The sequence below is a fragment of the Anopheles marshallii genome, chromosome 3 (genome assembly GCF_943734725.1).
Source record: "Anopheles marshallii chromosome 3, idAnoMarsDA_429_01, whole genome shotgun sequence".
Lineage (NCBI taxonomy): Eukaryota > Metazoa > Arthropoda > Insecta > Diptera > Culicidae > Anopheles > Anopheles marshallii.
Window position 1 is genome coordinate 55602100 of NC_071327.1, and position 24845 is coordinate 55626944.

General features: G+C 41.7%; 5 protein-coding genes across 5 annotated transcripts; 3 read left to right on the forward strand and 2 right to left on the reverse strand.

Moving 5' to 3' along the window:
- Positions 1–1078: 1078 nt before the first annotated feature.
- On the reverse strand, positions 1079–1844 carry LOC128711579 (acireductone dioxygenase). The gene is made up of 4 exons (XM_053806461.1): positions 1722–1844; positions 1444–1649; positions 1262–1358; positions 1079–1204 (listed from the first exon to the last, which is right to left on the reverse strand). Exons 1-4 carry the CDS (start codon positions 1842–1844, stop codon positions 1079–1081), a joined length of 552 nt encoding a protein of 183 aa, XP_053662436.1.
- Positions 1845–3959: 2115 nt separating this feature from the next.
- On the forward strand, positions 3960–8386 carry LOC128710828 (transcriptional repressor p66-beta). Its single transcript, XM_053805683.1, has 8 exons — positions 3960–4786; positions 4873–5083; positions 5255–5356; positions 6512–6616; positions 6692–6926; positions 7102–7968; positions 8037–8153; positions 8247–8386. The coding sequence occupies exons 1-8, from the start codon at positions 3960–3962 to the stop codon at positions 8384–8386; spliced, it is 2604 nt and encodes an 867-aa protein (XP_053661658.1).
- A 5614-nt stretch (positions 8387–14000) lies between these two features.
- Positions 14001–14418, forward strand: LOC128711942 (uncharacterized). The gene is made up of 2 exons (XM_053806833.1): positions 14001–14108; positions 14178–14418. The coding sequence occupies exons 1-2, from the start codon at positions 14001–14003 to the stop codon at positions 14400–14402; spliced, it is 333 nt and encodes a 110-aa protein (XP_053662808.1). The 3' UTR covers positions 14403–14418.
- A 292-nt stretch (positions 14419–14710) lies between these two features.
- On the reverse strand, positions 14711–15301 carry LOC128711947 (NADH dehydrogenase [ubiquinone] 1 alpha subcomplex subunit 5). The gene is made up of 3 exons (XM_053806837.1): positions 15281–15301; positions 14974–15135; positions 14711–14899 (listed from the first exon to the last, which is right to left on the reverse strand). The coding sequence occupies exons 1-3, from the start codon at positions 15299–15301 to the stop codon at positions 14711–14713; spliced, it is 372 nt and encodes a 123-aa protein (XP_053662812.1).
- A 1228-nt stretch (positions 15302–16529) lies between these two features.
- LOC128713512 (F-box only protein 33) lies at positions 16530–18902 on the forward strand. Its single transcript, XM_053808373.1, has 8 exons — positions 16530–16864; positions 16977–17132; positions 17200–17307; positions 17390–17501; positions 17577–17969; positions 18299–18376; positions 18454–18687; positions 18762–18902. The coding sequence occupies exons 1-8, from the start codon at positions 16530–16532 to the stop codon at positions 18900–18902; spliced, it is 1557 nt and encodes a 518-aa protein (XP_053664348.1).
- The last annotated feature ends 5943 nt before the right edge of the window (positions 18903–24845 follow it).

The following is a 24845-nucleotide window of genomic DNA, read 5'->3' on the forward strand; positions in this document are numbered from 1 at the left end:
AGGAGAAGAAAACAAAACAATAGCCTACACACTTCGAGTCCACAGTGTGTGGGTAATAAGAACAATAGTTAAAATAAGTCTATTATTCGCTTCGACAGAGAACCAACTGTACGACTAATAGTGATCCTTTTATTTTGTACCGACAAAACACAAGGGCCAAAACGGGCCCCGACTATCTTCCGGCATACGCAACCTAAGTCTCCTCCATTCGTCCCTTGACGAAATAGACATTACTACAACATTGCTACACACATAGGCACGTATTAGCGAACATAATCGAGGTGTTGGTTCAAGGAGGGATAAAAAGCTAAGTAAATACGAGGGAACGCTTTAAAGGATCCACGATTCACACATTATATACATATATATACACGAAACACATATATATTGAAGGTACACATTGATGCAATTATGTTTGCAACAGCAACAAGACATTTAGTGTCCGCATGGCATGGTTTTTATAGCTCTTTAAAAGGCATTCAGCATAGTACACATATTATGATAATTATGATTATGACTATGATTGCAAAGGATACGATCACTGAACAGTTAGTTTTCGGCTGAACATGATGCGGACTTGATTGATAGTTAAGCGAAACGGCCTCGGATACCAGGACGAATCGTTCGATTGATGTTCTCTAAGAACGATTTATGTAGTGCAGCCAGCAGGCAAAACTGGGGCTTTGTAGAAAGTCGAGGGGTTTGAGTGTACGTGCGGATGTGAAGCAGGTATGAACGATAATACAAATAGTATGTAAAGCATTAACATTATTACGGATGTATGGACAAGCATGGACGTTCAACTGGCAAAACAAAGAAAACGGTTCTACAAGAATAAACCCGATGGTGTGACATAATATTGAAAGGTTAAAAGGAGTCCCATTTTGGTAATGATTTTTTGTTGGTATCATCCGAATTAAACAGCTGTACGTGATCCGTTTAATGTAAAATTTTATTATGAAAAATTAACACAGCATTAGATGCTTTCCGATTTAATGCGTCGGTTCATCACCTGGAGTATAGTGTTGTCATATTGTAGCCAATCTGGATGTTGGTATTTTAGTATCCCAAGCCGGAATTAGGCTGCAAATCCAGTTTCCAATCGTTTCAAATACTCCTTGCGGCAGTCCATTTCATCGGCCGGACGATTATACGGTAACCAGACCGGTTCGCCAACAAAGTATCGCTTCGCTTTAATGTAATTCTACAACGAAAGGAAAGTTCATTACGGATGCAAAAGATCCAATTTACTCCTTCTTACCTTTGCATCCAGTGTGAAACGGTGGTAAATACCACTGGGAATGATAATCAAATCACCAGCAACCACTTCAATCCGTATCCATTCATCATCCGGTCCACTGAAACGAAGGGAAATATGGCTGTTGTATTGAATTGCGTCGTAATACGCTATGCAGCACGTCCACTTTGATATCTCTTGCTTACTTGCGCACATCGAAATAACCCGACCCGTCCATAACCAGTCGAATCTCTTCGTCCGTGTGCAAATGTTCGGTGAAAAAGGATTTCAATTTATTCGCATAATCGGGCAAACACGCCTCGGAACAAGTGATTTCGTCCTCATACGAATAGCCGCGATCTTGGCGGATTTTTTCCAGCACGCCATCCGTGTTGTACGTTGGAACGTTAATCTGAAACGATGTGTGTAGTGATGTAATACTCTCACCTTCCCGCCTGCGTTTAGTAATCCAAAGCGAACTTACTTGAAAATATTCCACGCCAGTGCATTTAAACAGATCGTCCAGCGTTAGGAACCGCGGTGGATCGAGCTGGTGTTCCAGACGTTGATCGGTCGGTTCATTGTCCATAAACCAGGCGCGTACCATTCTGATTTGATACAAATTTCAACGGACTCACTGGAGCTGGCTTCACAATTCGATTTTGGTAACTGATAATGGGATGACGGAGGGTTCAAACGTTTTTTTGAAGCTAACAAAAAAGCACTGTTTGTTGATAAGAGCGACACTTTAATTAGCATACCAGAATGCTGTCAGTTTTTGCTTTTCCGTAAACACAATGTGACAGCATTGATCACTCGATCGTAATGAAAATTATGTTGGTTATTTTTTGACCATTCAACTTTGCGATTTGCAAGGAATGCTTTCCAAAGCATAACATTTGCTGCAGGGTAATGTGTTTCATAAATTTATGCTTTAATTTGGTGGAAAAAGTTTTATCAAAAAATCATGGTACGTATAGCATGGTGTGCACATGCTTGACATTTGCACCAAATTACCCAATTATACCAAACTGGTACAAAATCCAATCCAATCCAATTAACAATTATACCTTTTCTAAATAGCCGGTTATTTGACGATTTAGTGCTGATAGAAGCTATTGCATCTTTTTTATGCTTTAATTCGACACACTAAGTGTGCTTAATTAAATCAAATTAACATTTTCACGCAAAAAACAAGGTAGCCAATCTTCTGCTACAAATAAAAAAAACATCTTTTTTTGATCACCCTGGTACAAAAGGGCCCAAAGAACAAACACCGCGCTGAAATGGTTTGGTAGCCGTCAAAAAGATAACACCCAAGGTGCATACAGTGCAGCTCCGCCGAAGCGCAATGTTTATTGAACACGCCGAATGAAAGAGGAGAAGAAGCAGAGTGAGTGCGCTGTGTGTTTTTTGCCTTCCACCGTAAAGTGTATTTTTATTGGCAAAAGAAAAGCGTACGTGTAAACCAGCGACCAGGCCAGGTGATAATAACTGCATGTAGTGCGTATTTGCGTCGGTTTTCCGTGCACTTGCAGCGTGTCGAGCGTGTTTGGTGCTACACGGACGGTGGGACGAAAAGGGGCTCGAATGAGCACGGTGCACCCAGATTGTGGGTTTGTGGAAGGGGAAGGGAACGAGAGGGAGCAGCGGGACAGACGGGCGAAAGGAAGAATCTCCGACGTCTCGTCGATATCTAGAGCACACACGCGGGTGTGCACTGTGCGGGGGTTAGAAAAGTTGACAACCCGAAAAGTATCATGGCGTAAGCAATATACAGCAAAATTGGTGCGTATAGGCGAATAGGCGAAGGGTCTCTCTCGTCCATCCCGCCAGCCAGCCAACCAACGACGGTGCGTGCAGTGCGTGTTTGAGTGTGTGTATGTGACTGTGTGTTTACAGTTGCATATTGTATTGTTCTTTTTAGCTAATTGATAAAATCCCATCCCATTGCCGTTTTACCTCATCGAGGTGGGCTGTGAGTGCTTTTTCCGGTTCGATTTTACATTTCGTGAATCAAAAACCAGATCGCGAAGCACGGAGAGAAAGCAACTGCCTCGACGGTGAACGATAATAGTGACTATGTAATTGCAGAACCCCAGCGCTCACTTCAATCCCTTCTTCCCCTCCTTCCCCTCCTACCCTTCCATTCTCCACTAAGGCTCTGCCACCATGCACACCTCCGACCTTCCGCTTTATCCCGCTGCTCCACCGTTCGCTGCGTGTGATTTGTTGGCAGAATTCGTGTGATAGAGATAGAGGGCGCGCGCGTGAAGCAACGATGGATAATGGTAGTTCTTGGTCACACCAGCAGCTCCGTCGTGCGTTCGGTGTGTGAAAAGATAGTGGTGATGTCGGAAGATGTTGGTGGTCGGGGATGCTAACGGGGTTGATTATGATAGGGGGTGCTGAGGGACGATTAGTGCGGAAGTAATATGAATAGAAAATCAAAAGCACAATGTGTGAATCGTTAATTTCTTGGTTACAACGAATTAAGTGCACGATGCGACGATGTGTGGCGAGTTAACTCACAGTGCAGCAGCAGCCCCGATGTGTTCAGTGTGTGGATTTGTGATCGGTTTAACGGGAAATTCATGTTTTCTTTCTCTTCTTACTTCCGTTTTCCACCAGGTGGCGAAGTACATATACCTATAAAACAAACCCCTTATAGTGATTAGGATTAGGAAAAGTGACAAGTTTGTGCAGTTTTTTTTAATAAGAGATGGAACGTATGGAGGTAGACGATTCGGCCGTGGTCGATCTGAGCCTCGGTTCTGGCCGCTCTTCGATCACGATAACACCGGCTACAGCGCGCGATTTGCGTGCCCTGGCGAAAAACTCCGGGCTCACCATCACCCCTGCCCTGCCACCCGTGTCCTCCTCACACGGAAGCATCAATCCCGGCAATGGTGGTGGGGGCGGAGGTAGCGCTCTCAGTCCCAATGCACCTACAGCAAGCAGTGGTGGGGGAGGAGGAGGTGGAGGTGTTACTAGTGGTGGTGGTGGTGGTGGTGGTGGCTGTAGTACAGGTGTAGGTGTCAGTGGTGAAAGTGGCAGTACATCACCCATCCCCGGTCGGCGGGTCCTGCGACCCCGCACGGAAGTGAAATCGTACGCGGAAGTGCCCGATATAGTGCTGCTGCCGGCCAAAGTGAACGGTCGGTCACAGAATGGAAGTGGTGGCGGTGGCAGTGTCACCGCCGGACTGTCAGAATCCGAAGATGAGGAGATGCCACCGGTGTACCCGATCAAGGAGCTGACGGCGGCCGAAATCTGCGAACGGGAGCGCGGCCTGCGCAAACTGCGCGAGGAACTTCGCAGCGAGGAAACGAAGCTGGTGCTGCTGAAAAAGTTGAAACAATCGCAGCAGGTCATGATGAAGGAAAACCTAATCGTGACACCGAGCAACACGAACCTGTCCAACCCGCTCGCATCGATCCCGGCCGCCCTAACGAAGGGTTCGCTCAGCGTCACGCCAACCAATGCGGTGCCACTGCCAGCCCATTCGAAGTCTTCTTCCTCGTCCAAACCCATCTCCAATCCGGTGAAGTAAGTCGTCAGCAACACCTTCCTTCCTAATCTCTCTGCTAACCTTTGCAACTGCAACGCTTCATATCATTCTCACCCGTTCACAGCAATCGAGGATCACCGCTGAATATCACCCCGGTACCGAAGGTATCGCTTTCGCAAAGACCATCCTTGCCGGGTGGTGCGACACTCACACCCAGCAGTCCCGGACAGCGGTTACCGATTGGGTTGAGCCGAGCCGCATCCAACCTCATCATCACGCCGTCGGTAACGATCACACCGACCAATGCGCCCACCGCGGCTATGAAGCAGCGCAATGTGAGTCTTTCGCGAATGTAAAGTTGATTCGGTCCAGTCGAATGGTTTCCCTTACACATCGGATTACTGGGCATGAAAGTAGTGTTGTGTGCGGATCGGATTGTACCTTAAAGATTGATCGAATTTTTATTTCTCGTCTTGTTTTTTTTCGCTGCCATTGTTATGTATCAGAGCCAGAATCTTGGGCAGCTGAGTAGCTCGGTATCCATCACACCAACACCTCCAATACCGGCCCAAATAAGCTGTACGACCGTGGAACCGGTATCGCTGAAGGTGAGTCGTCAGAACTGTTCGTGTCGATTTGATCGATTTTATCATTACACAACTTCGCTACGATAAGTATGTGTGTTAATTTGATAATAGTATGCCGCAAATCAAACGTCTTTTGTCGTATATTTAATTGATTTTGCATCGACGTATTGTTGATAAGCTCGGAAATCTCAGTGGTTACACTGGGTTACGATCATCCGGTATATCATCAGCGTTTTGCTAGGAAACCAAAACATGTAAGGGAAATAGATGAAGCATATTAACGTACACACGGTCTCTTATCTACTGGTATGTCAGACAGTCATGGCTTTAGGGTCACCATTGCCGTACAGGCAGTGTTTCGCTTCTCGTACCATAACGTGCTACGCAATCGTTCAATGAATCGTCGCAATCATTTTGACGATCGTGGGGAAATTTTTGAGTAAAGGGTGCAACTTATAAAATTTTCTCTACACAGCATTTATCTTATTCGTGTATCGGGTTATAATATCATATTTCAATGAATTGAAATCAGTATAGGACAAAGAGCTGGAATATGTTTTAATATTTTTTGAAGGTTATACTATCAAACAGGACAGATGTGGTCAAGTTATGTGTCAACTTCTGTAGAATTGTAAGCGTACCAATCGAAATGGCTGGTCGGGTAATTAAAGAGTGTGCTAAAGTATTAATGACTTATTTAAACACCTCATTAGCCGCTTCGAAGCAATAAGAACTGATTCATACGTATGTCGAGATTCTATTGATTTAACTTAAACGCTTAAATTGAGAGTTTATGTTATCTGATTAGGTCAGCTTTGTATTAATGTTAATTGCACTGCATTGTAAGGGTAGTAGTCTCTTGCCGGTATTAAACGTCGGATCCGTTTGTAATAAAAATATTTATTTACACAATGCTACTACTAATTACGATGCAATATGGCACTTCAATCGGAATGACTATTTCATGCCATAGTTTTAATAGTTTTGTCCCATGAAGTAGATTTCATTCTTCTCTTCTCTATTTGTTTATTACAATGCATGCAAAAACATGCTCTTGCTGATAAGCACCCAATGAGTCATGAAACGATAAGCGGTCGTCAATAAGAAACTAAGTTCTTTCTTTCCATTTCTTATGCTGATTCCCTTTTTTTTCTTCTTTCTCTCCACCAATCGCAGCGCGATCGTGACCAATCTACCCGAGAGGATCCACAAAGCCAAGCTCAAAGGCAAGCGTCCGCGAAATTGGCACTGCGCAAGCAGTTAGAGAAAACCTTGCTCCAGGTAGGATTCCATCCTTCGCGGCTATAAAAAGGCTCCAGTTCAAACATTTAATAACATGCCGCATTTTTCCGACAGATTCCACCACCGAAACCACCCCCACCGGAGATGCACTTTGTGCCGAACCCGAGCAATATCGAGTTCGTGTATCTGCTCGGGCTCGAGCACGTGGTGGACTATCTGACGAAGGACAAAAAACCGAACCCACCGCAGCAACCGTACCGGTGTGCGCAGTGCAAGATCGACTTTACGCCCGTCTGGAAATGGGAAAAACAGGGTAAAAGAGGAAATCCCACTTTTCAGAACAGTCCAGGTTTTGTGTTGTTTCCTTTTTTGTCACCTCCCAACACCCGCCAAGTTGCAGTGGGCACGGGATTTAAATGTACGGAGGCGCCTCGCAGTTCGTTGCGGGCGCTTCAGGACACAATCTTTTCTAACCATTTGTTGTGTGTTTTTCTTTTTTACCGGTAACTGTTTTCGGCTTGCAGTTGGCAAGGATCCTAAAGTTATTTGCGAGCAGTGCGTGACAAGCAACGTGAAGAAGGCACTCAAGGCGGAACACACGAACCGTCTCAAGACCGCCTTCGTGAAAGCATTGCAACAGGAGCAGGAAATTGAAGCCCGACTCGCTGCCCAGAGCAGCCCCTCGCCGGTCGAAATCCATCCCACGCCCTCGTCCACCCCCGGGTTGCGTGAGCAGCGAGAGTTGCGCGAACTGGAACAAGCCCAACAGCAGGCCCAAGCGCAACAGGCAGCACTGCAGCATCTGCAGCAGCAGCAACAACAACAGCAGGCGGCTGCAGCGGCAGCCGCAGCAGCAGCCGCTGCCGCCCAGCAGGAGCGGCAGGAGCGACAACAGCGTCAAAAGGAGCAACAGGAGCAATTGCGTCAGCAGCAAGCTCAGCTGCAGCAGCTGCAGCAACAGCAGCTCCAGCAGCAGCAACAGCAACAGCTTCAGCAGCAGCTTCAACAGCAACAGCTACAGCAACTGCAGGAACAGCAGCAGCAGCAGCAACAGCAGAGTCGCCATCACCATCTCCATCAGCTGCACGCGGCCCATCTGCAGTCGCAGGCACCGTCAAAATCGAAAACTCCTACACCGACGCCGCGGCCCACGCCGACACCACCGAACCAGCATCAAACACCGCCACCTGCGTCCAGTTCCCGTTCCAGCAGACACAGTGCAACGGCAAACGCAACAGTCGAAGCCCAGCTTACCGCACTGGCCGGGCTCGGTGGTCTGGGACAGCTCGGTGCACTCGGCAACTTTGGCAGCCTGGGCAATTTGGCCAATCTCAGCAACTCCACGGCAGCTGCCGCCGCCGTACAGGCACTACATCAGCAGCTTTTCCGAGGTAAAACATTCAGCTTTGACTTCTCTAGTAATGCTGAAATTATCATTCGTGTTTCTCTTTTTGTTAAGCAGGACTTCAACAAAATCTTCAGACTGGTAATCTAAACATGAACAGCCTACAGGCGCAAATGATGCAATTTTCGCCTCTACTATACTCCTATCAACTGGCGATGGCACAAGCAGCTGGTAAGCTTCGATTGATAGACAGTTGTACTTTGTTTTGCATCGTGCTTGAAGCGTTGATTGCTAAAAAAAACCCTTTTTCTTCCCAATACACAGCATCACTATCGGCAGCCGGCAAAGGTACATCGCTCGCCGAAATGCAGCGTGCGTTGGAGTTGCAGCGCCAATATCAAGAGATGCTATCGCAGTCCAACCCTGGACCGAGTAACAGTAGACAGAACAACTGGAAATCTTAAACAAAACGCTGCGACACGATTGAATATATAGCAAACGGCGCAACATTGCATACCGGCAAAATGATGTTTAAGAATGTACTGCCACCGTCCCTTCGAACCCATATGTATGCGCCAAGCGGCTTAGGACGAGGTGTGCAAAACGAAGGAAGTGACTTAATATCGTGCTCAAACATAATACTGCGAGCGTTGCCGTATCACCAACACGTTCATAGCATAGCCCATTCGGTGTGCTGCATGCGGTGTGTATATTCGCTTGCCCACAAAGGTCCATTGATCGACGAGGCACCCGGATTCTAAACCCCCTTTGTCGTCGTCAAGTAAACACATAAAACACACAACAGAAACAAAACGAACGTCCGACGAGAAGGCTTCACACCGCAGACTGACTCTGGCTTTAAATGCTGTTGGGCGTTGATAAACGTAGTGAGTGCTGTTTTAGTTGTAAGTTACACCTTTTTTGTTTTTATATGTTTTTACTTTATATCATTTACTTTTATTGACGATAATTAAGACGCGGTATAGTAACAGTAATTTAGGTAATTTGGCTTGTGTGAACAAATGCGTTTGTTCGCTTCGAAGAAGGGTTACACACCACGACCAACAGTGCGCGCTATAATTGATCGGACACCAATGTTAGGTTCCGTCGTACAGTAGTCGACAAACGGACGACTTAACAGCAAGCCTATTATGGTGTCAGGCTATGGGGGTGCATCAAGTCACGGAGAGGCTAGGCGAGCCAAGACCGGTAACCGGTTGTAGAGCCAAATAAGGATAAAAGAGTAGCATCTGCACCGAATATTTCCGTGATAAATGTTGGATGGGATGGGATGTAAAACTAAGCATGTGAGTTTATCATTTTAACATCCCATTTTTTGACGAAGGGACATTATGCGTGTTCGATTCCCAAATTCCCGGCCCCCTTCGGTGGGTGGCTACGTTGTGTGGACACACTCTTTGCCTTTTGATAATTATATTAATTGAACAATATGTTTTTTTTTCTTTCACGGTGTTTAATGTTTTAGTCTATATTGTAATACAAATATTTGTTCACCCACACACACACACACGCATACTAGTACTACTACTATTAGGATGATAATTAGGCACCATTTTTGCAATGGCTTTCTCTTACACTTTAGGGTAAATTTTGTTGTGCGCTCGTGCGAAAACAAAATGAAATGATAAAGGAATTGGAACACAGGCACACCGAAACGTGTGTGTATGTGTGAAATATGGTGTAATTGGTAACGGGAGAGAAGATTATTGTTTGTATCCATTTGTGCAGTTGCTATACAAAAAGATGAATTCTGATGAACACCTTTCCACCCCCAATACTTTCACTCTAGTCTGTGCTTTGTAATTGATTCTATTTACAATAGCAATGATGATACGTGCCTATCGCTTGCAGATGGCGGTTTTGTTTTTGAAGTTTTGAAAGTTCTAAAGTATGATTATTTTTATCCTATTTAACGATACAAATATGCTGATTTATTCACCTTCCAACTGTGCTGGAATTGTGTTTCTTAAATTTGGCAATTGAGACACAATTGTAATCATAGCAACAAATCATTGCTTTATACAAATTATTGCAGCAAGTTTTTTTTTCTCTAGATTTGTTTTAACGGGGTTTATCTGTTTGCATTAACCCCATTAAAAGCGTGAGTGGCGATTTCCATAGAACACCACCCGAATTCTTGTAAATTCGGCTAAACGTGTCAAATGTCATCATATCGCTTCTACTATAAGCATCTTCGACTGCTAAAGGACTCATCGCCTAATTGCGCTGTGCTGATCGCACAAGATAGTAAGATCATTGTTCAGCTAATAAAGTTCCTCATTGTTGCGGAATATAGAATCCTATTGTATATTGACTATTACTATGGATAAAGACTTGTCAAATTTTAGTATGACTATCAGCAGTCTTACTCCAAATTCCATATCACTTTTACTGTCAAGACTATGTTTTGATCCGCGATAGAAGTGATCGTACCTTTTGACGTATGATCATCCCTACACTGGTGGTTTTGATATCGTGCTTTTTGCCACCAAACTTCTGAAGATTTTTGATTGTTTGAGGTGGTATGATAGTACGATAAATCATAAAAGCCGCATTAAAATCTGTATAATTTATGCTAATCTCTAGTAACAGTTAAAAGCATCTAGAATTTTCCATCCACTACTTAAACTACCTGGATCTACCTTGGAACGTTGGTCATATTGATTCCAACTAGCTAGGATATTTAGCTATGGGTATTTCAAGTTGCGTATCAATTCAAAATGCTTGCTAAAGTGGTCTGCCATTTTAAGCCCAACAAAGGTGTGAGAAGTCTGTCGAAGTATGTTGTGAAAGTGATAAATTGACCTTTAATGCTATCTCTGCAATTTTCCCAATGACTATCCATCTATGAGAATGATATGTCCTTTGTAACACATGTACCATTAAAGTTTGGTTTTAATTAAAAGAATTAAAAAAATAGAAAACATGCACCAAGAAGTCAGATTAATGAAAGCTATAACAGATCATTCATGATTAAACAGTACGTTGTATTATGTTTGATTATCATTTCCTTAAAGGCGGTTCGGAAGATGGCAAAAGAATGGGTCATGATATGATACTAGACGTACCTAAGTATATTATGATTACTGGACATCATCATCATTACGGAATGTATTTCTACAATTTATAGCAGCACCATCATCCATGATGAACTTGAACTCCTATACCTTTGTATAACTGCAATGAGTTGTTAGAAAATTAAAAGAATTTTATTTTTTGTGATCTCCCTCGTTGATGGATCGCGTAACATAGTGGTTGTTTGTATGCTTAACCTGGCACTCTGTAGTCCTTGAACATTGAGCAAAAGCAGTCAAATTGTGTGGAATATGTTTGCCAAGCAGACACATTTTCCAAACAATTTGGCAGTTTTTGCTCAACGTTCAATGGAATTAGATCGCCGTGTAAGTGTACGGTATGTACACGACATGTGCGCGTACATGATGGTACGTTGGTTTAGTTGAAATACGCCTTTGCGTTGTGCTTAGCTTGTTTTTGTTAACTGAATTCAGCAAAACCAGGTATAGTTTTTTTTCTCTGTTTTCAATTCTCTGTTTTCGTCAGCTGTTGTCTTTTGCGAGAATCATTTCCTATTTTTCTTTGCGCAAGTTTCGCTGACAGTCTGGACAGCATGGACGCGGTTTTACGTACACTTACTACCAAATATAAAATAATTCAACATATAAACTATCATAAACGAGTAATAAAACCATACAACAACGGATCAAACCCTCTGCAGCTGATGTATTGCTGCATGATAGCTGAACAAATAAAATTCCACATCCCTTCGCCGTGTACGTAATCGTTTCTCTACATTGCAAAATTTGTGATAAACTATTCCCGTCCTGCCCTGGACGCAGGACCTTTTGTTTGCTCAATTAAACGGAGAAACAGACGGTTACACGAACGAACGATCGGATAAACTGGTAGAAATGGAAAGCTTAGTAAGAGCTTTGTGGTGTGTTTTTTTTTTTAATTTTCGAATGTATGCAACGATCTGGCATTTTCAGTTAACGAAAAAGAACACGACCACACTTGGCACGTGGTTGGCACGGCGTGAGTGAGTGAAGCATGTCATAGACGGACTTGTTTCATGTGTTAGACACAGGATTATGGAATCCTTATTATAATTTAAACTAGCTTAACGTTAACGTATTGGTGTACAAATACGATCTATTGTTTCGTTTTTTTTTTTTCTTCAAATTATATGTTACACAAACGAAAACTATCAGAGTTTTGTAATAGTTTCCACCACTAGTTAGGTGTTTTGTTTTTCTTCCTTTTTTGTACCCCTCATCCTTGGCGGATGCCACAGTTCAGTTACAATACGATAAAGAAAACAAGAACCGAGAAAGCATACATTTACTAGGTCAACAAATGGTAGCAGCTAGCAAGCAAAATGGTAACAGCAGAAAGAAGTTTTATCTCCAAAAACCTTCTAAATCGACTTTTGGTGAAAAAGATGCGTCGACAGGTTTACGGTCAGAAAGAGGAATAAAAAAACAAACAAACAAAAAGCTAAGTTAGGTTAAAGTTCAGAAAGTGAGAGTGCGTGTATTGTAAAGGGAAAGGCAAAAGTATAACAAAAATTAAGACATATTTTAGGCGAATAACAATAAAACAAATGGATAATATTGACTAGTGTGGCAACAGTTTGATGCACCAGTATCTGTAAGGCTATAGAGAAGGGATTAAACAACAGACGCGAAAGAGGAAAAACATCGATATCGATACAAGAGAATGAGATAGAGCAGGATGAAAAATCTACAAAGAAATTCTAAGTAATATTTTTTAAGTCTAGGCTAAAAACGAATTTGGTCGTAAGGTTAAAAAAGGAGAAAAATTAGCTCGTGAAGTGTTTTCTTTTTATTTGCTTGAGAACCAGACCCCGCTCTAGACAAAGACAACTCGCGAACGATAAACGCACGAACAAAAGAAGAAAGCAGCGTGTGTAGCTTGTAACGAGAGCAAAACGGAAATAATACAGTAAAAAGGAAAGTACAGAACGGAACAAAATGACAAACCGCAGCACATGATAACGAAATCAACAAAATAACACCCCGGAACAGTAAATATGGTACTTGTGTCACTTAATATAAGAAAACAACCATTGACCAACCCGATTAGTTAATCTTATTTGCGGTGAACTTGTAAACACAAACGTTTGGGCAGTAATTGGCATAATTTATTAAAGAAAAGAATGTTGAAGAAATGTTGTAAATCTAATTATCATTTCCCGATCTCCCCCCTGTTTAACCGCTTGATCGTTTCCTTTTCTTATATCATGTTTTTATTTAGCTGAAAATTTTTAACAGAAATGGAGTACAAATTGATTTTTCGAACTAAATTTCCTATGTCTAACGTTATTATCTTTTCCTAAAGCATACACATACTTTTGTTACGTAGTTAATTTAGTTAAAAATTAAAAAAAACCGCATCATATTACAAGAAACGATCCTACAACTAAACACATATTGACACGTGTGTTAACCGTCAAAAGCAAGAGACAAAACATGTGCAGGCAGGGGTAAATGTTACGAGAAATAAACCGACACGACTTTACTTCAATTTTGCTATATATTATCAATAACGATAATAAACATAAAAACAGTAAAAAGAAAACACGAAAACAATAAAAGTAATTTTACTTCAACTACTGGTAAAAGAAAATGTTGCGAAAGAAAACATAATAGCAAAATGCTTATTGAGCGTCGATCTCGTGCTTGAGCGTTCGGTGGGACCAACTGCGGGTTAGTTATTATGAGCTGCACAAACAACTACCCAATAAAATTGTGCCACGAATTAAGTTTTCCAATATTTCTAAAGCACTGATAGGCCTTGCGAATCCCATCGCTGTAAGTTCAGTTAAGCATCTTCTTCACTGCCGCTTCGTACGGGTGATCGTGATTCGTTATCAGTAAAAGGAATGTATTACAAACATTCCCATACGCATCAGCATCAGTCGTAAAAGATCGATCGTTTCGAATCGAATAGAAATCGTCAATCAATTGTGCTTGCATCGGGTGAAATAGCGAAACGGCGGAACAGCTACTTTTCGTGATGAATTTTCACTTTAGTTTACTGCTGCTGTATGCTTTGCTGCTGAGCCTGGTACCCTTCTACAGTCACGCTAAACCGCTGCGTAATCATGATAGGCCAGTGTTAGCGGTAAGTTTGTTGATTTGTCTGGGTCGTGTCCTTGATATGTGATTCAAACGAAAGTATTTCCCCGAACAGGAGCACCATCGATACAAACGACAATTTTCGCTGAACTTTGGTGCCACACACGAGGACGGATACGGTACCGACGTGAATGCGGAAGCGATCGCTAGCCTGTGGAAAAGCCAGAGCGGCAACACTAAGCTGGATGGCTCGGCAAGCTACACGCAGCATTTCGGTGGCCTTTCGGGCGATGGTAAAGCGCGCATTAGTGGACTGTTGACTTTCTCACACGGTTACTGAAACTGTCCTTTCGTCATGGTGGGGCGACAGGGCGCGATTATAGGTTGAAGCTGAAGGTAGTTTTCACTCGTTAGCTGTCTGATCCTGCCGAATTGGATTGCAGTTAAAGGTAGACGGCGTATCAAGCCGTCATCGTCATCGCCTGGAAGACTAAAGTGCAACATTTCACACACTGTTTATTGGCCGCACGTGTTGATTTTATTTTTCACATTAAATGCGACCCTAACAACCGGTTACATTGCCTAAAAGTCTATCTCTGTGGATTTGGGCGGGGAAAACGAAGGACATTTTTATGACAAGGATTATGTTTACTTCAGCTCTGGCAGATTTGCTGGAGGCCAGGCCCACTGGGTGGCTGGTGCCTGCTTGGCCAACGGTTCCCATGGTTTCCATCCTAGCATCTTACGCGCGAGTGTTAGTTCGTTTTCTGCCTGTTGGATCAACTCTTCCACCTGGCCACAGTTGATTTTTTGCTCAATTTCAAGAACGTTTGGAGTCTGCAAAGGGAAAAAGACATGTAGATCATGAAGGATCATCATCCACAAAACACTCTGAACATTTTAAAGCATACCGTTGCAACAATCTTGGCGCGCTCGGATACGATCTGTTCGGTGTATCGTCGATAGCTAGCATCCTGAGGCATCTTGGAGACAGCACGCAGGATCTTATTGTACAACGCCGTCAGCGTGTGGTGCGGATTCTTGGCCACATGCATGCCAGTCAAACCGGTAGCCTTAAACAATAGAAAGTTTGTGAGTTTCAATGAAGGTGCTCTTCGCCCTGCCGGCTATTTGTGACATAATCAGTAGGTCCTTTCGGAGCGATGCAATGTATGATGGATTGATGCACCCAGGGCCGCTTAAATCGCCTATACAAACCTTTTTAATAACGCCCGCCATCGCAGAAATGAGTAAACGACTAAAAAAAAGAGTAACAAATGTTATTTAGAGCGTGGAGTGGGTTTTGTAGACCGAAATACACACCAATCGTACCGAGATGCTGTGAAAATAATATTTTCTTTTTCTATACACCACGAACGTCACATTTGACAAAAATCAACTGATAACTGTAGAAGCGATTACACGAACCAAACGTTTGACACGGGCTGGAATGCGGATTTTCGTTAAGTTCGGGAAAGATGGGCAACAATTTGTAAATTTATTTTTTTCTCATTTATTTTGCCCAAAAATTCTATGTGTGATTGCAATGAATATCGTTGGTAGAGCAAAACAGATCAAAGAACAGTCAATGCAAAATTAAGCGTCACTCTAATTCAAATAATTTCTTCCTAGATGGGTATGTTTCTCCGTTAAGTTTTGGGATATTTTTGACGTTTTCGTTGCAGATCTCGAATGATATGAGTATTTTGCAGAAACAGAAAGACAACAGAACTTTGCGTCGGATTTTCTATCTAAATCCATATCCAAAAATTATATCCTTCCATCGATATTTCTGGCCCAAAAATATATACATTATCTTAGGCAAAACCCGTAAATCATTACGTTTAATTATTCCTTCACCGCGGTGCAGCGTACCAAACAGTGGTGGTGCAAAGAAAATTACAAGGGAGACGCAGAAGAAAAACAACAACAAAGATTACTGTGTTTTATGAGGGGGTGGTGGGGTTGGTTGTAATAAAAAACAACCAACGTACACCCACTAATGGAATCGTAACACTGCTGCGCGTTGGATTCGCTTCCCTAGCCTTACGGAAGCGGGTGAATGGGTGAAACTGTGAAGAAAGCAAACGAAGCAAAGTGCACGGTATCGAATACAGCAGACAGCAGCTCATCAGCTCATCATCAAAACACATAAATAAAACAGGAGGGGGAGACGAGAAAAACGAATAAACACCAAACACCATAGTGATTCTCTACCCGTGCACATACGAACCGAAGGAAATCGACAATTGGTCGCTGTTGCTCCAAATGCTACAAACGTACGGTTGCTGTGATGAAATTGTAGAAAGTGCTACCAATATTGTGCTGCCAGTTCTGTCGATCGGAAGCGACCAGCACCCCTACGAATCGAACCGTCCTGCAGCTGTGCATCTGTTTGTGTTAGTGTTGGTGGTGGTGCATCGGGAAAATTGCGTCGTATTACGTGCACTGCTGGTGGAAGCGTTTGATGGGCTTGTGGCGCCCAAGGGAGCGAGGAAGTACGCCACCGGAAGCGAAACAGCTCGGTGCTCTCACAACAAAGGGCGAACGTCATCATCGATCCGAGGACAGCGGTGCGAACAGCCGTGAGGTGAAAGTGGTGACCGAATCGCGTTCCGATCAAGGGCATTGGCGACGTACTGCTGTTGCTGCTGCTGTGTTCGATACCAGCGTGATGAGCCCAAACTGGGGCCAGCTGCCAGCTCTTGCGATAACGAACATTTTCCAGCACTTGGACCACCCGGATCGGTTGAACGCGTCGACTGTATGCTGGCACTGGCGGTCGGTGATTTTTCAACCAAGGTACCTGTCGAGCAAGTCATTCAACTTACTCCCCTTAACAGCGTATTATCTTGTGGTGTACAATTTTTTGTTTTGAAAACTCGATAAACATGAAATTTTCATTTACCTTTAGGTTCTTTAAACGTATCCAGTTCGATGTTGCCCGTGAGCAGAACAAAAAGAATAGCTTCTTTTTGCAAAAGCTGGCTCATATCGTAAGCGAAGTGAAGATTACGTTCGATTCCTGCAACCTCTTCGACGTTGAGTTGACAACAGAAGTTCTCTACAAGTAGGCTTTGAGTGTCCTGTTTACCAGTCGCATTCTGTTTCTAATGCTCATTGTTGTTTCGTTCCAGACTTAGCAAAAGTGCCCGTTTGCTCAACATTTCCATATTACCGAAATACGCAACCCTCGTTACACCGGGTCGTTTCTATTCAGAGGAGGAATGGGACTATATTCACAAGTGAGTGTGCCTCAATTGCGGTTTTGTACGATAAACGATCGCCTTTAACGGATGTTTTCTTATTCTCGCGCATATACCACAGACTGTTTGTGCAACCGCTGATAGCACTGCTTAACCGCAAGAATCCTCCACTCCGTGCATTGGATTTGGGTTGCTCAGCAATTCTTGCGCTCCATGCATCGGACTTTCTAAATGTGAGTAAAACGGGTGCTTTCATGTTGCTCTGGAGTTACAAATTGTACAAAACCATGTAATTATTTATTTTCTAGTGCACTTCGGAACCGCAGCATCTGGAACGGCTTGCGTTCGCTACCGTCAAGCAGGATCCTGGCCACTATCCGCTTGGTTTGATTGAACCTTCACTGTTTGAGAAGTGTACGTCGTTGCGTGTGCTCACACTCGACTATGACAGTTTGTGTGATGAGCTGCTGCAAACGCTACAACTGCTACCGTTGCGACAGCTTATCGTACACGTGCACGGTATCGATGAGGACCATTCCGGGTTGTCCGAGCACGCGTGGGCAAACTTTCGTAGCAAAAATCCTGACACCGAACTGCATCTAACGTTGGTGTGTGCGTACGAGGCGGTGGATATACTGCACACCCACATTCTCCGCCCATCGATGCCGCTGACGCATTTGAAGGTGTTGTTCTGTGAGAAGGTATGAGCAGCTATATAATGTTACATTCCACATGTCCGGTATTTCATAGATATTGTATTGTTACTTTTAGTGGCTCTTAATATCTAATCCTCAATTGGTCCCACCACATGTAAATCATCATTATTTCTCTAAGTAAAACTTTTTAATGTGTAATGTGTAAACTTTTTACTATTGACCTAATGCAACAAAATGTAAAGTTTCTAGTGAGGTATTTTGTTAAATTTATTTAAGGAGCATTGGGAAACCTCCCACATTTAGTTACGACACTCACATTCAACTGTTGATTTCATAGTTGAATTTGTTTATAACGAATGTAATGATCATTTCAGATTAATTGTCAAGCGTTGGAATATCTTTCGCGGCATTACAACCACACCCTCCGCAGTTTGATGTGGGTCGATTCTATGGTAAGATCGAACACATTTGCATTGGAAAAGTCTACATACGACTTTGTGTTGTGTTAACTTGGCTTCGATACTTTCAGCGCATTGAGGAATATCGCAACGTTATGGAATTAATGATGCGCACGGAACAAGACCCACTCGTGATGATGGCATGGCGATGCAAAAAGCTGCAAGAACTCATCGTCCATGGTTACGTACTTGATCCGAACAATCTTGTCGGTGTAGCACGCTTGCGCGGCAACGATCTCAACGTACTGGAAGTATCCGGTGTCCATCTGTCCATCGCAAACGTATTGTTGGCACCACTTGTTAAGGTATAGCTTTAGGGACACTAACCCCTTCTCCAGTTGGTAATAATCGGTCTAACTGTTTTCACTCTCTTTCGCAGGAAATTAGTGCAGAACTTGGCAAAAAATGGTGTCCTTTGGATGCAAAAACGCTTCCACCTGCACTTCGATTTTATCCCGTTTCGAACGAGGTACGTGATCAGTACATCTTAAAGTATATTCGCAAGGATGTAATGGAGTAAGTGCAGTGTAGGACTGTTCGGCATAAAGGTCGCTGTTTGTAATGTATTTGTTTACATTCTATTACATTTTTGATTTTGAAAAAGTTCGTTCAAATTCTATGCAGTTATAATACGAAATATGGAGCGCAAACAAGCACTTATAAAAGCGTGTAACGTTTGCATGTTAATAAGCAAAAGTTTGTCCAAAAAAGACATGAACATGTGCAACAAACGTAATTTAAAAACACACTTCTCACTCCCCTATAATATTCGAACAACACAATGTGCCACCACCGCTAAATGGAATCATTTTTGTTCCAATAGTCAATTGCGTTAGTTTGTTTCTGGCTTAGGTACATAAAAGATTGCCGTACGGAAAGGCAGAAAAGGTAGCAAGTACTAGTGTTCGAAGATCGAAGTGCTATTGCAATTAACTAACGTGAACTAAAGACCGTATGAAAGAGAAAGAGATGAAATCATTACAAAAAAAACCACCTGCAAAAGCTGCTCCCGGTTGAATACGGGTTGAAAAAAGAACAAGCTAGCCAACGCGGTACAGCTGTAATACCAGCATGGAAGACTGAGAGCTTTAAAAACCACCTAGAGAAGTTGTACGATCGAGTAGTATTCACACCGTCGCAAAGCGCATAGCGCGAAGGAAAAGGTTTAGCAATTTAATCAACAAGCAAATCCATTGATGCAAACTACTGTGGTGTTAGCGAGAAAAGATGAATATCGGTTTAGGGTCATACATTTTTCTTTTAACTTTGTTCCCTAAAATGAACTTTTTTCCGTTTCATCCCTACTCCATAATGCGAACGAATCATCTGTAAGCAGAAGAAAGGGAAATTTACTCATAGCAAATAGTAAAGGGATTTACTTATATACACGAATATATTTTAGTAGAGCAACTAGAGCTAAGAAAACATACGGGAAAAGTCTACTTTGTGGAGATCAAGGACAGTGAGCACTCATTAACGATCACAATTCTGGCGTGCACATATCCACGAAAAGTCAAATAGCGGACTTGATAAGCAATCAAGATCTCTCGGTACATGACATTCAAAGATGATCCTGTGAAAGTGCGTCCCAAGTAGGTCAACGAAACGCCCATTGAACGGACATTGTTCCCTGACGCGAAGAGTTCGAAATTCGTAATCGTTGCAAACGTTTAGAAGAAAACGAAAAGATTTACTCAATTCGACTGCAATCTTGCCATTTTTTTTTTGGCGGGAAGTGGCCAAAACCCACAAACATACCAACAACGCATAATGAGGAACGAACAACACAAACCGCAACCAATCTGTGATGATAATTACCACTCTTGTGTTACTTAGAAAAGGGAAACGAAAACCAGCCGTAGGCAATTCTGTGCATGCTCGGAACAAAAAGGGAATGTACTAAATTACACCAAAAGCGTTTCTGCACGTTCAAGAACTGTTTGGTGCGTATTTCGTTTAATGTGCTAATGCGTACATCGCGCGTTCAACTAAAATGCAGTGAATTTATGTTGCGCAAAAAAGTACCTTATTTATTGTAGCAAATATTATTTGTTGTTAGACTGTTTTTGTTGTGTAGAGATGGGTTAACCGTGCCTCCAAGTCCACGTCTTGCGCATACGCTAATCACATTGACATCGTTCGTCTGTGGCTCTGTTATTTAACAGAAACCTGTCGAAAAAAGCGAATTGGCGGCAAAGAATCTCGAGCAGTAAGTAAATGAGAAAAAAATCCATGGGGCCATTACCAGTAGGTAAGAGGGTAACCAGTAAAGCGCAGTAAAGTGAATGCTTGTTCCAGAACTAACTAATGCTTCCTATACATGAACCCTGTTCTACGGACGGAGGAAGCATTCTCAACTAAAAACCCAGATTAAACCATTAAAAATTATGTTTGGTCCCATTTGTAAAGAGAGAACGTTAAAGAAGCCGCTTGAATACGTCATGCGAACGACACCTGACCGCAAACAAGCCTCAATTGTTTATAATGCGCGTTACTTATATTTGTTACGCACCATTTGCGTTGCGATGCCTAAATTATAGTCAAAATGAATTAACTAGCTGGTCCAATGATCAAGCTTTTGAAGTAATGAGTACATATGGCGATTAGGAAAAGAAATGAAATAACTAAATGCTTCACCCGAAGAATACAGGTGCAGATGATAATGATAAAATAATTAATCAGAAACAACAAACCAATCAACCAGTAAAACGGATAACGGCTTTACGTGAGATGTTACAGATACCACACTACCGAAAGAGGTTACATTCCCAATGGCAGGAAGGCTAAAGCCCGCAAAGTAAAAACTCTCTCACACTGAATCATAACAATACAACATAAACTGAATGGAACAAAAACACCTCAAAATGTACATGATGGTCTGTAACGTACGGATGGATGAAGTTAGTATCGTACAAGGCTAGCTGGCTGGCATAAAATAAAAACAAAACATATTTAACAAGCAAACATCATTGCAAACAATCTCAATCGACTGGTAGAAGAATACAAACCAAAATCCAAATTAATTAGCAAAAGCAAAAAGAAAACACCATAAGCCGTCCTTTACAAACAAACAAAACAAGAGGAAAATCATCGAGTAGATAACAAGACTAGCAGGAATGATGTGCAAAGCTGCAACGTGACGTTAACAAATTGCTATAAAGAAAAACAAACATTACGCGAGAATTGAGAAGGTATGAATAATATCGACATGGTGATCGAAATGCAGACTTAATTTAAAGACGAACAGATCATGATCATACACAATTGCTGTAATACAAGAAGATGAATGTTTGCAACAACAACAAAATAACTCGAAAGAGATCATTTTATAGAAGAAGCAAAAGACAAAGGAGAAGAAGGGAACAAAACACTGTCTGTTAAAACAAAGTGTGCCTAAAATTCAAAACAAACGATAAGAATAGTACATGTAATAAAAAGGGCGACCTGTCACAGAAAGCGAGGGAGAGAGAGAGAGAAGGGGTAGTACACATAAAGGAGATGTGTTGAATAGGTCGTGGTTGTTCCGCAGGATCAGAACAACGTAGTTTGGACAGGCACTGGGACAAATTCCGAGAGATCTAAAAACAGGTAGCAACGATAGCAAGCTCTACAAAAATGCAAGAGTAACTACGTTTACTATAATAGTATATCAGTTTATTTTGTTTTTTTGTTGAGGAACAACAATATCAATCAAGATAAAACAACCAAGGCGTGTGTAACGAAAGGTGTTGCAAAGTGGAGTAAACAACAGCACATACAAAAGCAACAAACAATTCCTTTATATGAAAAACAAAAGAAACCTACATCTGTGATACTATCGAGGCGGCAGAGAAAGATCGAAAACGATGAAAAGAAGGCAAACAAAACGAGCACACAATATAACAGAAAATAAATCTTTTGTGCGAAGAAAAATGAATTAAAAGAAAACATAACGAACGATACAAATTAATACAGTGCAATCAAAAGAGACATACAGTTCTCAGTAATAAGCAAGTGCCAGCAGAAAAAACATACGATGGACGAGTGTACTATGGGACAGTAGTAATTTAACAGCAAAACTCTGCTACAGCGTCATTAAGAAAGTGAAAACAGCTTGCCCGCGTAAATGAAATAACCATAAAACCTCAAATGAAACGAACATCCATCACTCCCGTGAGGTGAACGTTAGGGAACTGAGGAACAACGCAAGTATCCCGAAGCCCGAAATATGCTATCCAAATATTAATATGTCTGTCTGGATAAGTTTTACAGCTATCATGCTCATATTGCTATAAAAAACCAACAGAGAAGATGGTCGTTAAATTTCCTTTACTAAACGAATACTTTTTTTTCCTTTCGATATAACTATCAAACAGATTGGTTTATTTTATGGCAACACATATAGCTAAATTATACATACTGTGCCACCAGGAGAATGGATAGTCTTCAACGAGCAATGAACAGTTTTCAGATATAATTTGAATTGCCTGGCAAGAGATTAATTCACTGTACTTCACAAACAACAGAAAGTGCTGTAATATATTTAAAACAAATGTTATAGAAACGAGATATAAAAACATAAGACAACAAACAACTTCCGTAAGTGTGAAAGACAAGAAGAAACAATAGTAATAAAAACACCAAACACAAAAATTGCAGCAAAAGCATACAAAACAACAACAACTAGTGAGATTAGCAAACGAAAACAATTCAATACGAAGTAGGAAAAATGCGCGAAAAGGTGTTCCCGCGTGTTCCATAAACGTATCATCGTAACATCGAACACTTGAAGACAAAGGATGAGGTAGTGTAGGCACCACTTGATGAAAATGCAAACAAAATATCAAACGAAATGGAGCGAACATGCTTAAGATATAGAACATACAATGGATTAGGTAAATTGTCACCAATTTTAATAACAAATGAAGAAAACAGGTGCAAATCGTTTTTATTCCACATATGAAGACAAGAGTTGCAAAGATGGATTTAAAAAAGGATTAATTTAATATCCTGTACAATGGTAGAAAGCCAATCATATGGTAGAGTTGGTGAAGCACGACATAACAATACGTTCCAGCATAAAAACCTGACTGGATCCGTGCTCAATACTACGCAAAATCGACTATAGCAAATGATGGATTAAAGATCACCATAAAAAAATCGACCGAGAGAAATGGAGAGTGTATTATAAGATCTGACAATGTGTGAATAAAACAACCATTAAGTTAACCAAGCAACACAAAATTCGATAACATGGAATGACTCCATATCCAGCACGATGCAATAAAAGCAGGTTTTAAGCTTCAGCGAATAGCTGCCAATGTGAGTGACAAGAATCAAGCTTCCTACTTGCAGAAGGCAAGTCCAAAGACACATGACAAAACAGGCTTGACAATAACAACTTCTCGAAGGACATAAAGGAGTCACGTGATCCATGTATGGAAAGGAAACTGTGCCAGAGAAACATACATTCCGCAGCAGTAAAGGATAACAAATGACGATTGCTTGTTTTGAAACAGAGTATTTTATGTGCTATTAAAAAAATTAAAATAGAACAAGAAGCAAACACCTTCATTTGATCATTTGATCACGTAAAACCAAAAGGAAGAGTGTAAAAACGCAAGCAGATACTTGAATGAGTCTCTTAGTAGAGAAAAATAGAACAAGAAAGAGCAAGAGAGGAAAATATATGTAAAATACACGCACTGCGATAAAACAACAGCCAAAGTATTAACTCAGCACACGAGAATCCCCTTCGAAACAAGATTATAGAAACAAAAACACTCCTAGGTGGAAAGCTCTGATGCAAAAGTGAATTATAGCACTCGGAAAATGATAAAGAAAGAGATGAAAAGTGTGTATAAAAATGAAAACATAAAGGAAAACAAACATTCACAAAGAGCGTATTCGTAAAATAGGCGCAACAAAAACGTACTCTTTTAAGCAAATACTGTACTACAGTAAAACGAACAGCGAAAGTGTGGAAAGTAAAAAAAAAAACAAAAAAAAAAACGTTCAACAAGTGAGAAGCGTAACAACAACATCATCTGTGATAAACAAAGGTAACACACAAGAGAAGCAAAACGCCTACGTAAAGCAAAAGCGAAGATACAAACAAACGTAACGTGTCACATCAAAATGAAACTAAATCTTTATGCGAAACGCTTCTCGCATGACTCCGCGGTGCAACTTAACCCGGGCTAATACACGCAGCAAACGCCGGTCTAATGCCGAACGAATCAATAATGGTGGTTAACAGCAAAATATGAAACAAAACAAAGCTCAACATAAATCAATGTGTGTGCGTGTGTAGAGGAAGGAATCATTAAGTGAAAAATATGAAATGAATAACTGATTCATATTATCAGCCTTCTGGTACAGAATGGTATGATTTTTCGTGCTCCTCGTTAATCCTTTATTTTTGTGTGTCGTGAGAACTTTCAGCGAATGCTTTAGAGATGGTTGGTGGTGGATCCAATCCGAT

Excerpts from the sequence above, each read along its gene's own strand:
- LOC128711579 (XM_053806461.1), bottom strand. The coding sequence starts at position 1,844 with ATGGTACGCGCCTGGTTTATGGACAATGAACCGACCGATCAACGTCTG. Across the intron at positions 1,359-1,443 it reads GGTTATTTCGATGTGCGCAA|TGGACCGGATGATGAATGGA; the intron begins GTAAGCAAGAGA and ends CCTTCGTTTCAG. Across the intron at positions 1,205-1,261 it reads GTTTCACACTGGATGCAAAG|AATTACATTAAAGCGAAGCG; the intron begins GTAAGAAGGAGT and ends CTTTCGTTGTAG.
- LOC128710828 (XM_053805683.1), top strand. The coding sequence starts at position 3,960 with ATGGAACGTATGGAGGTAGACGATTCGGCCGTGGTCGATCTGAGCCTC. Across the intron at positions 4,787-4,872 it reads CCCATCTCCAATCCGGTGAA|CAATCGAGGATCACCGCTGA; the intron begins GTAAGTCGTCAG and ends ACCCGTTCACAG. Across the intron at positions 5,357-6,511 it reads TGGAACCGGTATCGCTGAAG|CGCGATCGTGACCAATCTAC; the intron begins GTGAGTCGTCAG and ends CACCAATCGCAG.
- LOC128711942 (XM_053806833.1), top strand. The coding sequence starts at position 14,001 with ATGAATTTTCACTTTAGTTTACTGCTGCTGTATGCTTTGCTGCTGAGC. Across the intron at positions 14,109-14,177 it reads ATGATAGGCCAGTGTTAGCG|GAGCACCATCGATACAAACG; the intron begins GTAAGTTTGTTG and ends TTCCCCGAACAG.
- LOC128711947 (XM_053806837.1), bottom strand. The coding sequence starts at position 15,301 with ATGGCGGGCGTTATTAAAAAG. Across the intron at positions 15,136-15,280 it reads TGGCGGGCGTTATTAAAAAG|GCTACCGGTTTGACTGGCAT; the intron begins GTTTGTATAGGC and ends CTATTGTTTAAG. Across the intron at positions 14,900-14,973 it reads GCGCCAAGATTGTTGCAACG|ACTCCAAACGTTCTTGAAAT; the intron begins GTATGCTTTAAA and ends TTCCCTTTGCAG.
- LOC128713512 (XM_053808373.1), top strand. The coding sequence starts at position 16,530 with ATGGGCTTGTGGCGCCCAAGGGAGCGAGGAAGTACGCCACCGGAAGCG. Across the intron at positions 17,133-17,199 it reads ACAACAGAAGTTCTCTACAA|ACTTAGCAAAAGTGCCCGTT; the intron begins GTAGGCTTTGAG and ends GTTTCGTTCCAG. Across the intron at positions 17,502-17,576 it reads ATGCATCGGACTTTCTAAAT|TGCACTTCGGAACCGCAGCA; the intron begins GTGAGTAAAACG and ends TTTATTTTCTAG.